The sequence below is a fragment of the Galleria mellonella genome, unplaced genomic scaffold, assembly GCF_026898425.1.
Source record: "Galleria mellonella isolate WM207_F2 unplaced genomic scaffold, CSIRO_AGI_GalMel_v1 utg57, whole genome shotgun sequence".
In the NCBI taxonomy this organism is placed as follows: Eukaryota; Metazoa; Arthropoda; class Insecta; order Lepidoptera; family Pyralidae; genus Galleria; species Galleria mellonella.
The window spans coordinates 2,163,088-2,185,462 of record NW_026442119.1 but is presented as its reverse complement, the minus strand read 5'-3'; the positions used below and the strand labels follow the sequence as shown (position 1 = coordinate 2,185,462).

General features: G+C 31.9%; 1 protein-coding gene across 2 annotated transcripts in view; it reads right to left on the bottom strand.

Annotated features, from left to right (window-relative positions):
* Nucleotides 1-11,763, bottom strand: part of LOC113509586 (delta-1-pyrroline-5-carboxylate synthase) — a 46,959-nt gene extending 35,196 nt beyond the window's left edge. The window contains exon 1 of one of the 2 annotated variants that reach the window (XM_026892936.3): nucleotides 11,473-11,763. In XM_026892936.3, coding sequence (XP_026748737.2) covers nucleotides 11,473-11,577 — 105 coding nt within the window. In that variant the 5' untranslated portion in view covers nucleotides 11,578-11,763. Of the gene's footprint in view, nucleotides 1-3,535; nucleotides 3,722-11,472 lie in introns of those variants that run through there. The other variant, XM_052899342.1, reaches the window with a different exon arrangement.
* Between the last annotated feature and the right edge of the window lie 10,612 nt (nucleotides 11,764-22,375).

The window sequence follows — 22,375 nt, the reverse complement described above, 5'->3', positions numbered from 1 at the left end:
TGAAAGAAAATTATAGTGAGGTTTAGTGTTGCAAAAGGTGGCTCGTACAAAATTTATGGTGGGCATTAATAGCTTCAGTTCTTCGAGTAAAAATAAAGCAATAAACTATTTGGTGCTCTTGTATTGGATAAAGTCTTTCTATTCTATTTACTCGATTGAGCATAAGATGCTTAACCAATAGTATATTTATTGCTGTATCTAATTAATTTCTTAGTAAGTAAGTATTCACGATTACATATCGTTTGCAGGGATTCTTAATATTCCAAGCTTCAAACCAGTAATAACACAATAACGTAAAAATAGGAGCTATTTTTATAAGCCCATTCATGCCCTTTGATGACAACCCTAAATTTCTGAAGTTTTTACGAACACTTTGACTTATCGTTGACGTGACTTGTGTTTTAGTTTCAGGCTTTGAGAAAGCTAACCTCATTATCTTCCGAATTATTATTATTAGTAATTCATACCAACTCATCTGATGATAAATAATTATGGGAAAACATCCAAATGAATTGCTGACCTTTTAGATTTATACTTTTTTCTTCTAAATTTCAATACAGTTCGAAACGTTGCTATACACAGCTATCTACATAGCAACCCAGCAGCGAATAATCTTTCTAATTAAAGATTATATATCTAAATTACAATTTGCTGTGTGGTGTTAAAGTATTAACACAGTTATGTTACAAATGTATTTAATATGTTTATCAGAAAAAGCCGATTAGAAGAATTGGGCACAATTGGTTCCTGCATTATTGTGAAAGACAAAAAGATTATAAGAAACCAAACCGCCTGATCTTATGGAGAGATCATGCCCAATGCTGATATGATAACGAATTGTGAATGATTAGAACTATGAAAACAATCATTAGAATTAAAATACAAGATCTTTGCAATTTTGTAACAACAAATGGTTCATTTAAATTTCCATGACAATGAGTGTCACTATGAATGTATAAAGTAGACAAGTAATACATCCTAATAGAGAAGCCATTGCATATGCAGCACTGAACTAACGTAATTGATACAAATGGACCTTGGTCGAGACCGTACCTACTGTTGATGTTAATAATTCCACAGCTGTTTGTATATTAGCATAACAAGAACGCTGCACTGTTTTAATTGAATGCAACATAAAGACACATATTTGTATATCTTTTTATTATAAATAGTTACATAGCAATATATTACTTTTTTTAAAACTAAATAAAAGAGTCAGAAGTTCAATTCCAAAATGGACGTCGGTTTGAAATTCATTTTCTAAATTGCTTTAGCCACTCGTCCAGAAAAATAAGATAAAAGCTCCTCATACCGTGGATATAAATACTCCTCATAATAAAGGATCATTGCGGTATTTATCCCCATAAAATATATATTTTGAATTTATCTTCTGTTTCGTATTAAAGTGAAATCAATTTAAAAATGCAATGTAAGATGTATAAAAATATCTGCCTGGAATGAAAGTAGAGACATTCACAATTCAAGGATTCCCGTCGCGTTTCTCTCGACTGAGAGTCAAAAGAGTACGCAGACAATTTGTAGATACAATATTCAAAACTACCACTTCAAGATACATATTATGATAAATGTTTGTAGCCGTACTGCATTTAATATTGGAGATTTCTGGAATAGATTAATATTATTTGATCGCTCCAGGATTTTAAATCTGATATTACCATTATTATATACGAATAAGTTTTTAACTTTAATATAATGAAGAGAAAATAAAATAACAACATGTTGATTTGAGAATGTTCCGCAAGGTTTTACGATTAGTATTTACCATATTCTTGAATAGCAATCCCGTACGTACGAATGACATCATCATAAGCTTGTATATTGGGTACATGCGTGTGTGTGTGTGTGTGTGTGTGTGTGTGTGTGTGTGTGTGTGTGTGTGTGTGTGTGTGTGTGTGTGTGTGTGTGTGTGTGTGTGTGTGTGTGTGTGTGTGTGTGTGTGTGTGTGTGTGTGTGTGTGTGTGTGTGTGTGTGTGTGTGCGTGCGTGCATGCGTGCGTGCGTGCGTGTATTCTTTTTATAACATCTCTACTTTTACCATTAAAAATAAATTTTACAAAAATATTGCCTATTTACTATGTAGGTTAAATCATATCTACATAAATTTCTGTATCTATAGGAAATTACTAAAACCATTCGACAGACTAATCTATAATAGCAAAATAACATTACCAATTACTAAGTTACTATTAAATATTAATAAAAAATAAAAACAAATGAATATACTCGTACGTTTTTATTAATTCTTATATCAATCGCTTTGGAATATTTAACTTAATGAGTAGACATAATGATAAACTCTCATTGTAGTGTACAAACGTCATTATTACTCATAATAATTATAACATTTTAGATGATCTCATAACTGTAATTTATCTTTATCTAATAATATTACAAATGTGAAAAATAACTTGTTCATGTCGACTTTATCCACATTTTAAATCGAACCGCGCTCATAATTAAGGACTCCTATTGAGTTCAAAACTAGTTGAGCGCCCCTTAACTTGAAACGTGAGTATAACCGACTTAAAAAAATACAATATATATTTTATTTACACTCAGTATGCCGTAACTAAGTTAATAATCAAAGTATGGGTAGCAACATCTCTCTTAAAACAGCACCAAAGCCTAACTGCGATTGCCAATACACCTATCATTGCGAGGCAACAACTGGCAATACCCCCCCCCCCTTAAGGGAGGACTATGTTCAGCAATGGAGAGTTAACAGCTGATGTGATAATAATACATGTACTGTATAAGATGGAGAAGAACAGAGTCTGCGTAAATAACGCCGGTCAATCAACACACGAACAAAAACCCCAATTTGATGCCTTGTACCTTAAAAATTTTCACAAAATTTTCAATTTACAAAAAGCCATCATGATTGCTTTATGTGTAGCAATGTAGGTTATCATAATACGAGCACGTAAAAGTTTCACATACCTATCTTGACCCAAATTACCCTACATTAAGGGAGCAATTCATGAATTTGTTAACCGTTGACCTCCATTGCCGTCACATTAAATAATTAACGACATGGGACTATCTAACATATTTAGGCGAATGTTTCAGTCCGCTTACGTGGAATATACGCATTGCATTTCGAAACACCGATTTTTTATTTAGAACATTTAATTTAAAAAAATGCACGTCAAAACCGCAGATAGAGAACACCATATGACATTAAGTTCACCGCTTGTACTATCCTTAATCTATGGCCAAAATAGACAATAAACACACAATAAAATACACAAAATATATAATTTGTAACTTCTTTAAAAAAAAGTTTCTTAATTCGGTAATTTTTTGTTTGGTACCAAGGGGTACTCTGTAATTTAAAGAACCGATTTGGAAAATTCTTTATTTATTCTATGTTTATCAAAATTGGTTCAATAATTTAGTATTTAAATCAAAATGACTGGATTTGCCACAACTAAAGTCGATATTTTTGTTGTAGAACAGAATATACTTGTTATTAATATATTTAAATTATAAAAGAAAAATTTAAGTCTACTTACGTCTTGAACACTATATTTAGTTTTAGGTATTGGGAAATTGTCAAAATTAATAAGCGTGTAAAATCTTTTACCGCTTATTTGCCTCACTGTATGCGCATTTAAATGCAACATTATTCAACGTTTACCACTATCACTTTCTTTCAACACGGACTCTTTTTTATTTCTAAACTTTTTCTGTGGTATTATGGCACAACATATACGCTAGAACTATTTGTTCATTCTGAAGATAAAATTATGTATACCGAGAGTATTATCAATGCATGTTTAATACAATTACAAACATTGTTCGTTTACTTTACATTTAAGTTAAATACATGGCTAATTATTGTGAGTAATGAATCAGTCACTTTTGAATACTCATAATGTATGGTAATGTATCTGAAATGGCAGTGGATTGGTCACATAGCTCGAAGAACCGACATCCGATGGGGAAGAAAGGTTCTTGAGTGACCACTCCATACAGACAAACACAGTGTAGTAAGACCCTCCAGTAGATGAAGTGACGACCTCAAATACAGAAAGTCGGTGGATGCAGGTGGTTCAGGACAGTTCTTTACGGCAGTCTATGGGAGGCCTATGTTCAGGACTGGGCAGATATAATTATGATGATGGCACATGTTAGTGGATGGAACCTAAACTACCCTATTATGATCAAATAGACTAGGACATTAGAAGTAGTGACTATTTATTCTATGCCAGGACTATACGCCAATGTGTATATATAATGTCCTTAGGTAGTGATAAATAATAATGACAATAAGTTTCTTAAAGGTCATCAGAGGGAGACTTTGTACAAAAGTCGATTGCTTGGGTACCTCTGTCCCATTCGTGTTTCTACCGTGAAGCAGTTGTGTTTGCATGGCTGTGTTTCGGTTTGAAGGGTAGGATATGGCGTGAATTTACTGGGTACAGAGGAATAACACCTGAGTCCTCAGGAATGGCAACGCATGGGGGGTATCATGGGCGAAACAGTATACTCTGTTATGTCCATGGTACTGCTCATGTCTATAGACGACGGTTACCACTTTCCATCAGGTGGGCAATCAGTTTGTTTGCCATTCTAAGTTGTATAAAAAAATATATATAAGAAGAGGGATCCTTCTATGGCATAAGTCCGCCATTGTATATTAAATCTTTTAATATGTCCAATGAAATTTAATGTACAATAAAGATTTTACAATATAATAATTATTAATTGTGACGTATATATAATATATATATAACAAACTTTTATATATAACAAAATCTTTTGAATTTCTGTAGAAAAATAAATAATGATTGACAGAGCGCATGCGAGGTTGCGCGCGCTGAATAAATTTGATTTTGTCATTCATTTAAAATACATAGACGTTTCAACATTTTGTTGAATATTTTACTCACTCATTTCCCATATAATAATTATATAAACTCATACAGTCGTGTAAAAAAATTACTCATCGACTGTAATGTGTATTTAAGTGTTTAAATTTATCCGTTATCACTCGATATCTTTATAAACAAATATTATGGTATGTTGTAATCGCGATTTTCAAATATTATTAATACTTAATACCTGGTTACTGTGGTAGGTACAACAATCGCCTGATAACCATCACGTTTCATAATCGTGATCCTGCATCGGTTTAATCGTGTATGTAATCGGAACAGATAACAAATAAAATACCTATATCTAAACATAATCATACCTAATATACCGAAATATGATAATAAACTATTTACCTAATTTACCCGGACATAAAACAATAAAATTTCAGATTGAATATACTAATAATAGCGATAATGGACTGGTCATATAGCTCGAAGAACCGACGACCGATAGGCAAGAAAGGTTCTTGAACAGCGACCCCGTACGGGCAAACGCAGTGTAGGACGATTTTTATATATAGAGTTTGCGCTAAATATCAGAGGACAATAAATAATAGGAATCGAATGATGTTCTTAGTAGCAAGACAATTTTATTAAGGTGACAATTCAGTAACAGACAAGTACAATAAAAAAAAAACTAACTACAAAGAAGTATTTACATTATAACAACGATCCTCCACTAGATGGAGTGAAGACCTCAAATGCATTGCAGGGAGTCAGTGGATATAGGTGGCTCAGGACCGTTCTTTATGACAGTCTATGGGAAGGCCTATGTCCAGCAGTGGACGGATAATGGCTGAAATGATGATGACGATACTAATAATATAATTACTTAAGCATCAAATTCAAGTACCTTTATCTAACTCATAATCATAACCTACGTTCCTATGGTACTCTCCAACTCTCTATCCCCTCTCATCATACTGATTTTGTATCAAATCCCTGGTGTTACATTCTTCATGGCTCTGGAACTCACTCCCTGATATCATCACGAGACTTCCTACTAGACCCTCATTAAAAAAAAATCTAGCCACTTTTGTACTTTATCCGAGCAGTTGGAACAATTTATTATTCTCATCTTCGGGTATAATATAGTATATCTTATATATGTGTAAGTATATTTATTATCTATATATATTTATTTATGTGTAAATTTTAGTATGTATATATAACAATTATTACTAGTACCGCATTCGAGTATTCTGACATTTTCCTAACTTTGACTGAGAGAAAATGCATTTAATATTAAGTCCGCCTTGTACACATACATGTACTAATGAATAAATAAATAAATTTACTAACTTTTCGCCCACTACTTCGAATGTGTGGAGTTCAAAAGCAGGAAAACCAATTAAATAATTCACTACTACACAGTGTATCAAAATAGTACATACCACAATTTAAGTTAAATTTCGAATTTAGAATAGTTTTTGTGTGATGTCAGAAATAATATGCGAACAAAATTTCTATAAATTATTGTTTTAGCTTCTATTAAACAAATATTGTTAAGATATATGTTTACTAGCCGTGGCTTTGTTTTCCTCAATTAGTATGTAAAATACCCTATATTCTACGTTAGTATATAACCTATCTGTATACTAAATTTCATTTAAATCTGTTTAGTAATTTCCACGTAAATTAGTGACAAATATCCATCTATTCTTACAAAATTACGCATAAATAATAGTAATAGGAAGTAGGGCAGGCACTGTACATAATTGTTTATTTGTGTGATATTTTGTAATGATAGTTCTATCTAACTAGTCTATTAATAACGCTTAAATGCCTGATAATATAGTAGTAGTGTTTATCAAATTTCATTCTTTTTTTATATAGAAATAATCTATTCAGATTTAAATTTAATATAATTATATCCTAGATTGATTAACATAATAAGGATAACTTTAGATACACTTTTGTCCTAATTCAGGCGAACAAAGTTGTTTAAGAATTAGTAATTACATTAACTAACGATATTCCACGGTTTTGCTCATAATCGTATCGCGTTATTGTCTATAACCTTTCTCAAGTACTGACAGTCTAAATAAAATTCAACTAGTAGTTCGAAAGATTGGCGCGTTCCAAAAAATATATAAATAAACTCTTTTGTTTTTTATAAAAATTCATTTGAAACAATTTTTTTTTTCAAATTTAAAAATAAGTAGGAGCATAATCCGGATTGCGACCGAAACTAAAGATTTATTTTTGCCCACGGAATCCCAAATTTCTGCCGAAAAGGTATAAAAAGGAAGAATTCTTGGCGAAAACTTCATTCGAAATTCTATGAAGTTTGTAGGAAATTTAACAAGTTTCACGTGGGTTAACAGAAAAAAATGGAATGTAACAAATAACAAAAGAAAAACAACAACGAACAGTATTTTTGTTTACGACAGTGAGTGAGTAGTAATCATTCATCCGTTACCCATTAATTAATTACTGACGTCTTTCTTTACTAAACAAGCTTTTTTTCCAAAAAATCACGAGTCACTCAAGTTTTTGTTAAAATATGAACCGCCTCAGTACACCCATAACACATGAGTGACGATAGAATAGATGGACGTTTTGATGCGTAGTCATCGATAAAAATTTACTACGAGACAAATTTACCCTTTCACCTTAATGTGACGTCACAATATACTCGTACGAAGAGATTCTATAATCTTTTAATCAAAAGTATTCCTGTTAATATATTCCTATATGTAAATACTAATAATTTAGTCGACTTTAAAAAGAAACATGTTCTCAACTCAGTTGTATATTTTTTATATCAGTTATAAACCGATTTGTAACTTGTTTGTTGTTGACTATATATATATATACTCTTACAGATTGGTTCTATAGAAGTTATACCAAAATCGATTTAGTAATTTAGTTTTCAAATCAAAATTACTGGTGTTGTAAAAATAAATAGTCGGTTGATTACTTTTAAAAGATATATCCATTTTTAAACAATATCTATAATCTAAATATCTAAGTTCATAAAAAACATTGAAGTCAGTTTTTTTTTTTGTAGATAACGATCTCAAATTGTGAAAAAAATTAATTTGGTTTTATGCAAACGGAAGACAAATGGAAGCCTTCAATTTGTCTGAATATTTTGTGTGAATTTTATACACGATATATATTTTTTTTTTTTTATTTTGAACCGATTTTGACAATACTTTGCAAATTACAGAATACTTAAATGTATATATTAATAATGTAATTAATAAATTACTTAGGTGCTTTCCCAAAATCTTAAATTCACTTATTAATGATGTACTGGTTAACACAATTTTTGCTCTGCAAAACAAAAGGTAGCAAATTGAATACCTTCCCCTTTTTTAAATTATTTGAAAATAAATAGATACTCGAGCGATACTCAAGAGTTAAGTAAGATAAAAATAGATATTAAATTCTTAAAAATCTTGGAAGGGATCGTTTGATCTTAAACAAGTAACAATTAAATTATAATGGTTTAATTTACTTGGCACGTGTTACGCCATATCTACAAAGTTGATAAGATATTACCTGCGATGATAACCACGAGTCATTAATTATGATAATTAATAGATTAATGATCAATACAAAGGTCGATTTAAAGGCAATCATCTTTGATTTATGACACTAAAAGTACTAAATGTTTTGAATATTTATAATCTGTACATTATAGGGGGAAAGAGATTGTTAGTAATGAGGTCTAACTGACCCGTTGCTAGCATTACACTCTATCAGGTCGACATCTACGCGGCCGCGCGGTTCCTCCTGGAAATCATCGTGGTTAATTGTAATAGAATTCGTCACGATGGGTTAACGAAAGCAGCTCAACATATACCGAAAGTGTAGGCGGAGTTACCGTTCCATTTTCACCTTCACTTAAAAAAAGAAGATTCTGATGGTGACAATTATGATTTCAAGGTGCTGTTCATGTCTATAGTCGACAGTTACCACTTTACATCAGATGGGCTGTCAACTTGTTTACCATTCTGTTATAAAAAGAACTATATTTTTGTATACGTACGTATTACATGATCTATAATAATTCAGGCGTCTTGGTACAAAATTCGAATTTTTAATTCTTTTGAACTGGTGTTGTGGGCTTTATTCCTTAAGTCATCTTTTACGGTAAAATACATTGGAAACACGTATTTCTTCCTCACCATACAAATCCAATAATACCTTAGGGGGAAAAGATATTGTTAGTAATGGGGTCAAATAGCTCCATTACTAACAATATACCCTGTCAGATCGAACTCCACGTGGTTCCTCCTGGAAACCATCGTGGTTAATTGTAGTAGAATTCGTCAGGATGGGCTAACTGACCTGCTTTCATCCTCATCAGTCATCTATCACTGGTGCCCCGTCAATGTATACCGATAGCGCATACGGGGTTACCATACCATTATCACCCATTAAAAAAAAATCCAATATTACCTATTACCCAATAGTCTATCTACCCAACCTGCCACACTCTACTGGGATATTTTACGCAGTACAAATGATATCAAATTTTTTAAAAGATAATACTAAACGTTAAAGCTCAAAACCTTAACATAAATATTTTCGACATTCGTTTAATCAAAGTAAACAAGAAGGTAACTTATCGTAATAGTCGTTCTCTGATATAGAGGTATCAAAACAAAATACAATACTTGTCCTTCTATAACTTATCTAAATAAATAAAAAAAAAATCTCAAGTCTATAATCACAGATACAGTATTGAGAAGAATTTTTTTATGGATGAAGATAAAATGAAACCCATCAGTGGCATTTTAATCATGAAGCAATGAAGAGCATAAAATGATTAAATCGGGTCAATTAACACATCGTGACGGTTTCACTAAACACGATTGTTTCCAAGGCGCTACATAGAATATGACTTTACAGAGAATACTCCTAATAATGTGGCAACTATTAGCAAACCCCCCTTTTGGGGGAGTTTATGTTCAGCAATGGACAGTTAACGGTTCATACAATAACTCTTAATATTGTGTACCAACAAACAAACATCCTATACCCTTTCCCTTAATTAGATGAGTTGTGCTTATTTGTGATCTGGGTAAAACTACTATTCGATTTAGTTATCTTTAGAGCAGCAGAGAATCAAGCTGACTGTCCACCTGATGTAAGGTATAAACCGTTGCCTATTTACACTGCACTATACTATATATACCTACTACGGTACATACGTTATTCACGTACATAGGAACCTATTGACGTTTTATTCGAGTATTCTCTCAACAAAATAATACGTAAATCAATCCAATTATTTTTACAGTTATAATTTAAATATAGAATGAAAACAAATTATTATTATTTTCTGTATTGTGACCACCAAATATACGGTTTACATTCCCTCCGACCAATTGTTACCGTAGCTTGCATACTGTACTGCATATTGTATTGCGTTCTGATTTCACCTCAGGGATTACAGTACATACATGAAATTAAACTTTTCTGTATTTAAATACTAGCGATAATCGAAAACATTAAAGTTGCCAACAATTTTATAATAAAATTGTAACTGAACGATGTCTATATATAATATTTAAGAAAATTATTATGAGATAATAAGATTAATAGATGCCAAATAATATTTTTTTGAAATTTTGACTGTTTTAACCGTATTTTTGTTCCGGCATCACGGAAAAACTGCTGCACCAAATTGGATAGGGTTTTCGCAATTGTGTTCCTGAAGATCTAACTTCAAATCTGGTATATATTTTATCGTGATACGCTATTGAGAAATTCTACTTCTTTCTTTGTTCTAGTTTTCGTACTTCTGAAATTCACAAAATGCTAGTGTGACAATAAAATAATTTAATGTAACAATTATGTATCCAATTTAAAATGCATACAAGTAAATAGGTATTACTGATAATCTCTACCATGTTTTATTTTTGTTAAGTATTATATCATAATGTGTATAAAATATACAAGATAACAAGTTATTTACGACTTATTGTAACTTGGAAAAATAAATAATTAAGCTCACGACTAGTCAAAGTAACACTCGATTTGCCCACATTTCGCCGAGCATGTTGGTCGCCAAAGGAAATCATCATTTGGTACGTTAAAAATATTTACCACCATTGGAGGGTTATTTTAAAATTTTAAATAAAAACTTTCGAAGTTGTCTAAATTTAAACTCTTGGTTTTTAAAACATTGAACAGACATAAAACAATTTGTCCTTCGATATCTTGAGCATCCAGTAATCCAGTAAACTACTAACGATAATATACTCAACATTCAAGTTGCTCATAATACGTTGAATTTAACTTTAAAAAAAATTAGACAAAACTCAACTACATACTACTAAGTTGTATAAAATACGAAAAAAAATGTGTATGAGACCTATAAGGACTGAAATCCATGAATAAAAAGCCTATTCATATACTGATTATAATGTATATATAGCATGACAAACAGACGTGTGGAAAGACTCTAAAAAATCATGATAAAATTTTTTTACGTTCAATCTTTGATACCCTCTTCACACGCCGCTGGATAAAAATAGGCATGAACAAAATAATCTTACTATATTCTCAGAAATAATTAAACATTGTTTTAAATTAATAATTTAAATACTTACTTTCAAGTCGAATCCTTTCACTGTGAAATTCCTTGATTGGGTTACAGCTTTGAACCGATTTCCTAATCTATTATTTAATCCACTTTTTAAACATAGAGAGAACATTTTGACACAAAAATAATGACTGAATATTTATTTATAATACAAAATTATACACAGTTAATTATATAACAATTAATTATTTTACAATTAATTATATTACAATGGGCATTGTAATAACAAAAGAACGTAGTTCTAAGTCGATTTTATTACAATAACTGAGATATAGATGGGTTGGTTTGTTATGTGCGAGTGTTTGTGACGTGCAAACCGATAAACTATCATGCAATACAAGATGTTATAAATGGCAACAATTATATATCGGAGTATCAAAGTTCATAGATAAAGTTATGCTGTACTATTTATTTATGTATTTCAATCAGGCTAGACCAAGCTGTGTTAATTACATAATATAAAACTGCATTTAAAAGTTGGTAAAGTCACATGAGTTTGATTGTAAAATGAGTTATTGTTAGGGCAGCAAACAAATTCGACAGTCTACCTAGTGAAAATGGTTAATTAAGTTATAAAAATTTTATCCTCCTTTCTTCAGCAGATGGGTAAAAATTTATTATTAATTATCAAATATGAATACCATTTTATACGTATTTAAATTACAAAGTTTGTTGACAGCAAGCAAGCCAGTAAAAAAATATGTCGTGCTCATTTTAAAAACCAATTGCGCCAAGAAAAAATACCCACGATTTTTGGCATTGCATTGTACTCGACACAAATTTTAAAACATATTTATTAAAATTAAATATTTTTTTCTTAGTTCTTATTTTTATTAACTCCACTGAAGTGACAAACAAGCATACAAAGAAACATCATTAAATAGATCTCTACACCGTCCCTTCAGTGATATCTTAAGCTAAAACAATAAAACGTGAACATCCGATCTTACAAAATGTAAGAACAAAAATTATATAATTAACTATATTTTTATTTGAATTCGATTCCCGGTAGAATAAACTTAAGAAAATATTTTTTTCTATGTTCTGGATTACGCTCCCAGATATTTGCCTACATATTCTAGCTTGGGGACCAGATAATTGGATTGATTGTGAATAATCATTTTCTTAAATCTCTACCGACATATTTAAACTGAACTACATAGTTATATTCCCAAACATATAGAGGTCTTACAGAAATTCTATAAAACTAATCATTTTTACATCATTTATTTAATCTAAAAATTTTCCATAAATTTAATTAATTATAATAACTGGGCAATAAATAAACATCCTTTACCATTCATAATAATTATCATTATAAACAAGTATTCTATGAATACAAATATTATCACATAGGTACTAGTAGTGTTGCGACAAAGACATAACATTATATATGTATATGATTGTACATAATATTCGCTCTTATCTCAATAAATGACCTTCTATTATTTAAATCATACTGTAATAATTGAACAAAATAATTTTATACGGAAATATTATATTGAGTACATCGTTATACATATTATTTTTCCCTATTCCTGGACGAAAGGAAGAGGATCACCATAAAGTCCTATAGCAATATCGATTTATTGCAGTATTCTAACTTGCAGCAATGAAAATACAACCATAACTCCCTTGACACAAGGTCGTGATTTCATTTATCACAAGAACATTATAAGGTCGAATTAATCATGTTACAAGAGCTTATGGTCTTGGTACGTATTTTGTATTTAAAATATAAATAAGGTGAAATTCCGTAATTTATAAGAACTTAGTAAAAGGAAAATGCGTCCGATAATTTGAATAAATTATGTAATCGTTATTAAGCTACTTAAAAAGGAGGAGATTCCAAATTTGTCTGAATTATTTTTATATGAGGACTACCTTTTCCCGCCTTTTTATTTTTAAATGTAGACTACCTGTGACTTAGTTCACGTGACCGGAATATGTTGATTAAGTGGGAATTTTTTTTTTTGTTTATATACTTTATTTTCATAGTAGCCTATATTCTTTTACATTCTATATAGTACTTATATAGCAAATTTCATAAATAAATATAAATAGATACTCTTTATTGTTTCCTCCATAAGATTACAATAGTAAATCTATTATAGATAGAATCAATTGTAAGAAAATATTACACTAAGAAAACAATGAGCGTCCTTATTACTAAGAGCGATCTCTTCCAGGCAACCTTTGGATGAAGAAGAGTAATTATAGTAATTGATTCAGCCATTAAAGTGCTATGAGCTAACAAACAAACTCACTTTCACATATATGATATCAGTAACGATATCGTATCAACCTTATATTTTTTTTCACTCAATAGAGTTTACTCCCTTCTTGGTCGTATATTAAATTTTCACGATTGAAGTAACATTTACTTCAATCGTGGGATTTTTAACACATACTTACACTTACTCGTGATTTCGTCCACGCAACCTTGAAACTGATTTACTGGGATAATAAATATTTTTTTTATCCAAATAAACTTAATTATAAGTGTTTTCGAATAATAATTTTTTTATGAATATATCGCTTAGTACAATATACAATTTTAGCTGAGAAGAACAGGCAAAAAACACAACTGTTGCTTTTTGCAAATAAAAGTTCAATTGTACAAAAATGTGAAATTATTTTATCAGAGGGAGACTTTGTACAAAAGTCGTGTGCTTGGTTACCTCTGTCCCATTCGTGTTTCAACCATAAAGCAGTTGTATTTGCATGACTATGTTTCGGTTTGAAGGATGCGATATGGCATGAATTTACAGGGTACAGAGGAATAACACCCGAGTTCTCAGGAATGGCAACGCATGGGGGTATCATGGGCGAAACAGTATACTTTGTTATGTCCATGGTACTGCTCATGTCTATAGGCGACGGTTACCACTTACTATCAGATAGGCCGTCAGCTTGATTGCCGTTCTAAGTTCTATAAAAAAAATCCATTTTCATGTCAATTAATTGAGTCGTTAACGCAATATGAAGTACACAATTGTTTGTACGTCGTGTCTGCCAAATGCAAATTATAATTAAATTTAAAATTATTCTATTTATTAGATAACTAAATTTAGATGCATCAAGATAAATATGTGTGCGTAAGTATATAGAACACTAATAAAAAAACGAGTCAATTTTCGACAATTACAATTTGACAATTAGCTGACAAAAGTTGACACGTTTTTGAGTCTCTATAATCTAAGTTTTTCTACAAAATATTTAATATCATATATTTATAAATTGTTTGCCACTTCGTCATAGGTCTATTATAGATGATAGAATTGCAAAACACATACAAATTGACTCAATTAACTGATCACGTTCACACAAATGCATACAGCGACATGCAAATATAGTGTTATTAACGCTCCTTAAAATAAACAGAGAGCCCGGTGTAGAATGACAAATAATGTATTATCTGTAGCGCAACCTAATTTAGACTCTACTAACTGTACTATTTGTAGTTAATTATAGACAAATAAAGTTATATTTAACTATTGACTAATTTATTCGACTAACCGATAGGTTTAGTCTGGAAACCTAAAAAATAAATAACTAGACTAACTAATAACTGATAGAGAAGAATAGTTTTCGAGAGCGACCCCGTGCGGGTAATCGTAGTGTGGACCAATCTCAAAAGTATTATAAATACATTCACTATAGCGTGTCTCTAAACGCAAGTGGCGCAGGGTCGTACTTTGAGACGAAACATGAAGGTCTATGTGAATGGCAAACAAGCTGACGGCCCACTTGATGGAAAGTGGTAACCGTCGCCTATAGACATGAGCAGTACCATGGACATAACAGAGTATACTGTTTCGCCCATGATACCCCCCCCCCCCAGCGTTGCCATTCCTGAGGACTCAGGTGTTATTCTTCTGTACCCAATAAATTCACGCCATATCCCATCCTTCAAACCGAAACACAGCCATACAAACACAACTGCTTCATGGTTGAAACACGAATGGGACAGAGGTACCCAAGCAATCGACTTTTGTACAAAGTCTGCCTCTGATGAATAGTGAACGACGCGTAAATTATAATAATAGGTTATATTTGTATATATTAAAATAAATTTATTTGGTATATAATAATACTGCCGTGTGATCCTGGCATTAAATGGACCATTCCTTCCTTTCCTATAGGTGTCGTGAGAGACGACTTAGAGAACTTAGTGAGCAGTGTCTCTCTTAAAACATCTGCCTGCCAAGCGTGCCAAACTACTAGCAAAACCTTCCAGTAGGGAGAGGTCTATATTCAGCAGCGGACAATCAACGCCTGATATGATGATGATGGTAATAATAATAAAATAACTAGAAAAACATACTAGTTATACTTTCTGGATTCCCCGGTTCAATACAACGGATGTAGGATTGTCTAGAACACAGAGAGGTCAAATAAATATTTATTTGTACTTTTACCTATCAAAAATCTATTATTTTTGCCAGATATAAAAAAATAAAAATTACATTCGAGGTTTTTCCAAGAGTATAGTCTCTGGGGGTTGGGCATGGGGTTTTTCAAAAGAAGAGTAAAGAGGTTTTTTCAGGGTCAATACCACGCGCATAATACCCCTGGTATTGCAGGCGTACGTAGGTTACGGTAACCGCTTCCCATCAGATAAGCCGTATTCTTGTTTACTACCACAGTGGTATAAAAAAAAAATTAAATAATTTAAGCGAAGACAGCCTTATCACTAAGCAATTTCTTCCTTTGAATAAAGATCCCTAAGAAAATAAACTAAAAAGTAAAAGAGATAACTTTAGCGTCTAAATATATACTAGCAACTATTTATATGTTACTGATCATATAAATCGCTCGTAACATTAATATTAGGAAATTCTTTATGGCTCAAACGTGAAATTCTCTCGCAAACAAAGTTAGTACTAAACGACAGTACATACTTTGTTCAAAACAAGATACAATGTAATATTGTGTACCTTTAATTTTGTTATATACTTACTACTACGGACAACGATGTATGTACGTTTGAAGACGCTATAAAATGCAGGCGTGGTCATATACCGAATTATGCAGTCGCTTAGACCGAGGAATAGGAAATTGTATAAGATATCCATATGAAATCAAATTAAATAGAAGAGACATAGTTAAAAAATATATATTAATATATTATATAAATATATTTAAAATTTGTTCCTACTAATGTGATGATGAAATTATATATTTGTAGGTAAATTCATTTATTTACAGATAATTAAGTTAATAGTAAAAAAATCACACTAACATAGTTCTAAGTCTTACTATTATGAGTCTATAACACTCCAACACATAAAAATAAATATATAAATAAAAATATTACTAAACATATTTGAATAAAACTGCTTACAGATATATCAGATTCTAAATTAACATATAAGATATATTTTATGTTAAATCACACGGGTAAAGACACTTCATAAAAGTATTTATTTAATACTTATATCTAAAAGAGTGATGAATGTATTTTATGATAATCTTTTTGTTTAAAAAATGATAGAAAGAAAGAACAATTTATTTAGTGTTAATTTAAAAATGTTGAGAAATTTTTCAATTAATTAAGGATTTGAATACAATTAGATACAGTACTACCTTCAATAGTATCTTTCAACTTGTACAGCTGTATTTTTAATCCCCTATATCAGAAGTTATTTACGCTTACTAGTCTTTTCTAGCTGAAGCCTTATATCTTTCCCAAGTTACTTTACACGACCCACACATTGTTAACGACGAAGCTTGCCTCCTGAGCTGCAATTCAGCTTTGCGTAAATGCATTTTCGCATCTTCTACTTTGATGTCTCCTTAGAAAACTATACTGTGAATAACTAAATAATTTAATATAATTATGTATCTGTTATATATACAAAATATTTAATTAAAATTGAAAATAGAAATACGCAAATACACCAATAGGAACAAAAGAAATTATGAGACGAATATTTACTTACGAAATAAATATAAGAGAGATATTTTTTTTATTTAGTATTTTTTTTTCTTATTTGTTATTAAACATTCCCGCGCTTTTTTTATAGTAGTAATATTCATTTACCTACGCTGATAAAAGGAAAGTAATTAAGGTGCAATACAATCTAATTTTACGGCCTTTTTCCTAAACTCTTTTTTTTATATATTCGAAAATAAAATAAAAACATATTTTATTATTAAAAAGTATAAATACTTGTTTTTTAAATAAGAAATATATAAATACTGGCCACTAAAAACTAATTGAATCCAATTTTTAGCAAGTACTACTTATTTTTAAATTCTTCGATGAACAAGTTTGTAAGTATACTTTTTTAGAAGATAGTTTCTTTACATACATACATACATATCTGTCACGCCTGTCTCCCATTAGGGTAGGCAGAAACAATGGAACGCCAAATGCTTCGATTCAAACAAACCTCTTTCGCTTCTTCCACATTCATCAATCAAAATCAGTCATACACGCTCGTCGGTTACGGGTACTTTTAATTTGGCCCTTCTTCAGCACGTCGCCTATTTGGTCGACATACGTCCGTCTAGGGCGGCCCCTACCGACATCTCCATTCATTCTTGCTCGATAAATCTCTTTCGTAATTCTTCTTTCATCCATCCTCTCCAAATGACCAAACCAACGCAACATTCCTTTTTCGATTTTGGTCACTACATCGACTTTCAGTCCACACTTCTCTCTAATCACACTGTTTCATACTCTATCTTTTAAAGTAATACCACACATACTTCTCAAAGCTCTCATCTGTACAGCATTTATCTTACTTTCATGCTTCTTCTGCCATACCCACGATTCGCTTCCATACATGAGTGTTGGTGTCAGTACTCCTTGAATTTATAGCAAGGCGAGCTTTGCTCGATACATTTTTACTTGACATAATCGAGAGCAGTGCACCGTTAACACTGTTTCCCGCTTTTACTCTCCTCTCAATATCTCTTTCACACTTCCCATCCCTCGTAAACAAAGAACCTAAATATAGAAACTCACTCACTTGCTCCACTTTTTCATCTCCTATCATAATCTGGCATGCCGTTAAACTTTCATTCCTCTCAAAAACCATTACCTTCGTCTTCTTCGCATTTATTTTCATACCTTTTCTTGCATACGCTTCATTCATTATAGTCACCATTTGTTGTAATTCATACTCCGACGATGCAAAAAGTACTTGGTCGTCGGCGTATAAAAGAGTCTTAAACAGAGACTCATTCATCCTGAATCCACAATTAGATCCTTTCAAATCGGTCAAGCAACTGTCCATAAATAGGTTGAACAGCCAAGGAGACGCTACACAGCCCTGTCTAACACCGCGTTCAATGCCAAACCAGTCTGTATAGACTCCATTTATTCTGACACAGGCATTTGAATCCTTATATAAAGATTTGAATGCCCGTATCAAATGGCTGCTCACCCCATACATTGTCAGTGTTGACCACAGTTCATTCCTCTCCACTCTATCATAAGCCTTTTCAAGGTCAATGAAGGCGCAGAAAACCTTCTGATGTTGAGCTAAGGTTTTCTCTGTTATGCACCTTAAGGAAAAGACTTGATCCGTACATCCCATACCCTTTCGAAATATATAGTTTCTTTGTATTATATAAATGGAATGTACTATATTCTTAGGAGTGTCTCCATCAAAAGGCTTCTCCAAAACCATCCCAACATTTAACCATAATATATAGTTATTACTCAGTACGTGAAATAAATTAATTTTAATAGTTGATAATGGAATATTAACCCCGCCCGCGCTATCGGTATACGCTGGCTGGGTACCGGTGAGGGGATGATAGGTGACGATAAAAGCAAGTCAGTTAGCCCATCTTGACGAATTTCACTAGAATTAACCACGATGATTTCCATTTCAACCGCGTAGAAATCAACCTTAGAGCTTACATAAATTAAATATCGGGATATTCGTTTGAAAGTGGTTTAGTACTCCGAGTCACAAATTGGCATTCTCTCCCGACAGTATCTATTGGCGTATTTTAGGAGCAAGTCAGTGCCCAACCAGAATTGTCTGGTTGGGCACCTAGGATGCGAGCAAAACTTTACAAAGACATGTCTTATAAGAGACGGGAATTGACGCAATCATTTGGGTAAACTAAAATATGAAATAAATAAATAATTTTCCTAAATTATCTCGACGCGTCGACCAAATTTTACCGGCCATTACGAGTAGGCTGATGTAGTGCTATCATATCCCATTTCCGAGGCGAAAGATTTTTTTTATACCTACTCATTGTCCCAGATCGCATTAATTATATCCCTGTACTAGGGATTTCTACACACAACACTAGCATGTCTTTACTCGATGCATTTCGTCTCTTATGAAACATAAAACGTGCAGCGCGAAGGTCCTAAAGTAAATATGTCTGAGAATACATATACCTCTTTTATACGAGGCCAGGAAAATAATCTCAAAAATACCAACAGTTGTATCAGTTTCCATTGTAAAACAGTACCACGCTTTATATGCACATTCGTGACCACTATACCTAAAGTAAATTTAACACATATGGTACTATTTGGTACTATGATGTTAAATATTTAAAACTCAACTACGATCTAGCGGTTTTGGAAACTCATATTTCCATACAAACTTATCGGTGTAAACTTGAACACGGTAGTAACGTAAATCGCCGTTCAACTCACACTAGGGACTTGTGGCAACGTCGAAATATCAGCTTACAAAAATATAATCATAATAAATTCATTCGTAAAATATATAAAGTTACAATTTATATTTTCATTTTACAAACTAATCAAGATTTAGTAACTATTCTCAAATTTACCATTACTATAACTAAGGGGAAATTTGAAACACTAAATTTATTATTACCTATTTATTTAGATTCGTATTATCATTAAAGAAAGTAACTTTATCTGTTTGTTTTGTATGCGTGAATTTACAGGGTACAGAGGAATAACACCTGAGTCCTCAGGAATGGCAACGCATGGGAGGTATCATGGGTGAAACAGTATACTCTGTTATGTCCATGGTACTGCTCATGTCTATAGGCGACGGTTACCACTTTCCATCAGGTGAGACGTCAGCTTGATTGCCATTCTAAGTTGTATAAAAAAAAATATTACCTCTTAACATATAATTGTTAAGTAGCAATTATGATACGGGCTACAATTGACTGCGTTTCAACAACCCCAAGTTCTAAATCGCTACCTAATAATTTTCTAAAATAATTCAAATTCCTATTTGAATGATTTAAAATAATTATAGTTTCTTTATTTGTACTTTAAAAGGCACAAAACGCTATCGTCCGGCAAACCACGTTAGAGGCCTTCGTGTTCATTGATAAGACAGTGTAAAAATCTTTCATACTAGAGGACGCCATCCTCACACGAGTTCAATAGTGAGAACTAAATATAATGTACATTGTTTTACCCTATCCATCTTTCATCCATTCTATGATCCGAACAATATGGAATGCAAATAGTTAGGCTAGCTAAGTTAGCATCGCTCTTGGCGTCTTACAAATTAAATTTGCTACACACGACAGTTTACTTTCAAGTAACGAGCTGTTTATTGAATAAATCAGAATTTACTTGAAGTTAAAAACATAAATTTTATTAATAGATGAAAATCATGATTTTAAAAAAATATAAAGTATCAACGTGTATGGCTATTAGGATAGAGAAACACCTAAAACGACATGGATAGATTGTGTGAAAGATGATATGGCCAAAAAGGAAGTGAATGCGGAAATAACCCCAAATAGTGGTAAATGGAAGAGAAAAACATATTACGTGAATCTTAAATGGTTGGGAAAATCACATAAAGATGATGATGATACGACGATGAGACAATTATCATTAATTAGCTAGTTATTTTTTTTATTATTTTTTTTTATACAACTTATAATGATAAACAAGCTGACGGTCCACCCAATGGAAAGTGGTAACCGTCGCCTATAGACATGAGCCGTACCATGGACATAACAGAGTAAACTGTTTCGTCCATGATACCCCCCATGCGTTGCCATTCCTGAGGACTCAGATGTTATTCCTCTGTACCCTCTAAATTCACGCCACATCCCACCTTTCAAACCAAAACACAGCCATGCAAACACAACTTTTTCACGTTAGAAACAAGAATGGGTCAGAGGTACCCAAGCAATCGACTTTTGTACAAAGTCTCCCTCTGGTAATACTTAATACAATAACTACTAATTAATACATTAGTAATAATTACTATAATAACTACTAATTACTACATTAGTTACGAAAAGACTGTGCTTTGATTGCTTGTATCATACATAAAGTATTCTGTGTTAAGTTATAATATAGCTTACTCCACTATGTATTCCACATTTAATTGCCATTGCCACAAAGATGGTAAACAAGTATACAACCCGTCTGTTGGTAAACGATCACTGTAGCCTATAGACGCCTGCAATACCAAGGGTGTCACGTGCGCATTGCCGACCCTGAGGAAAACTTAATATACCCTTTTTGAAGAACCCCATACTTTTTAAACATTTTCTTTTCATAGAAAACCTTGTCCTAACAATTGTCATAACAATTGTCATAACAAACATAACATAAAAATAATTTGCAAATTATGTACAGCGACACTGAATTGATGCATTTATATACATTCAGCAATTGATTTTTATTTATATAGATTCTATATTAAAGACCCTTGTTTTATGTAATCTCCAAATTATATTTGTATGATATTTTTTATGCAACTTAGAATGGCAAACAAGCCGACGGCCTACCTGATGGAAAGTGCTAACCGTCATCTATAGAAATGAACAGTATCATGAATATAACAAAGTATACTGTATTACACTTATAAAATATAATGTTATTTCAATTTACTAGTGAATTCTAAACAGCATTTGTTACCTATCTGCCAACATTGTGCACATATCACACTAACGAACCATAGACACTGTTAATTTAT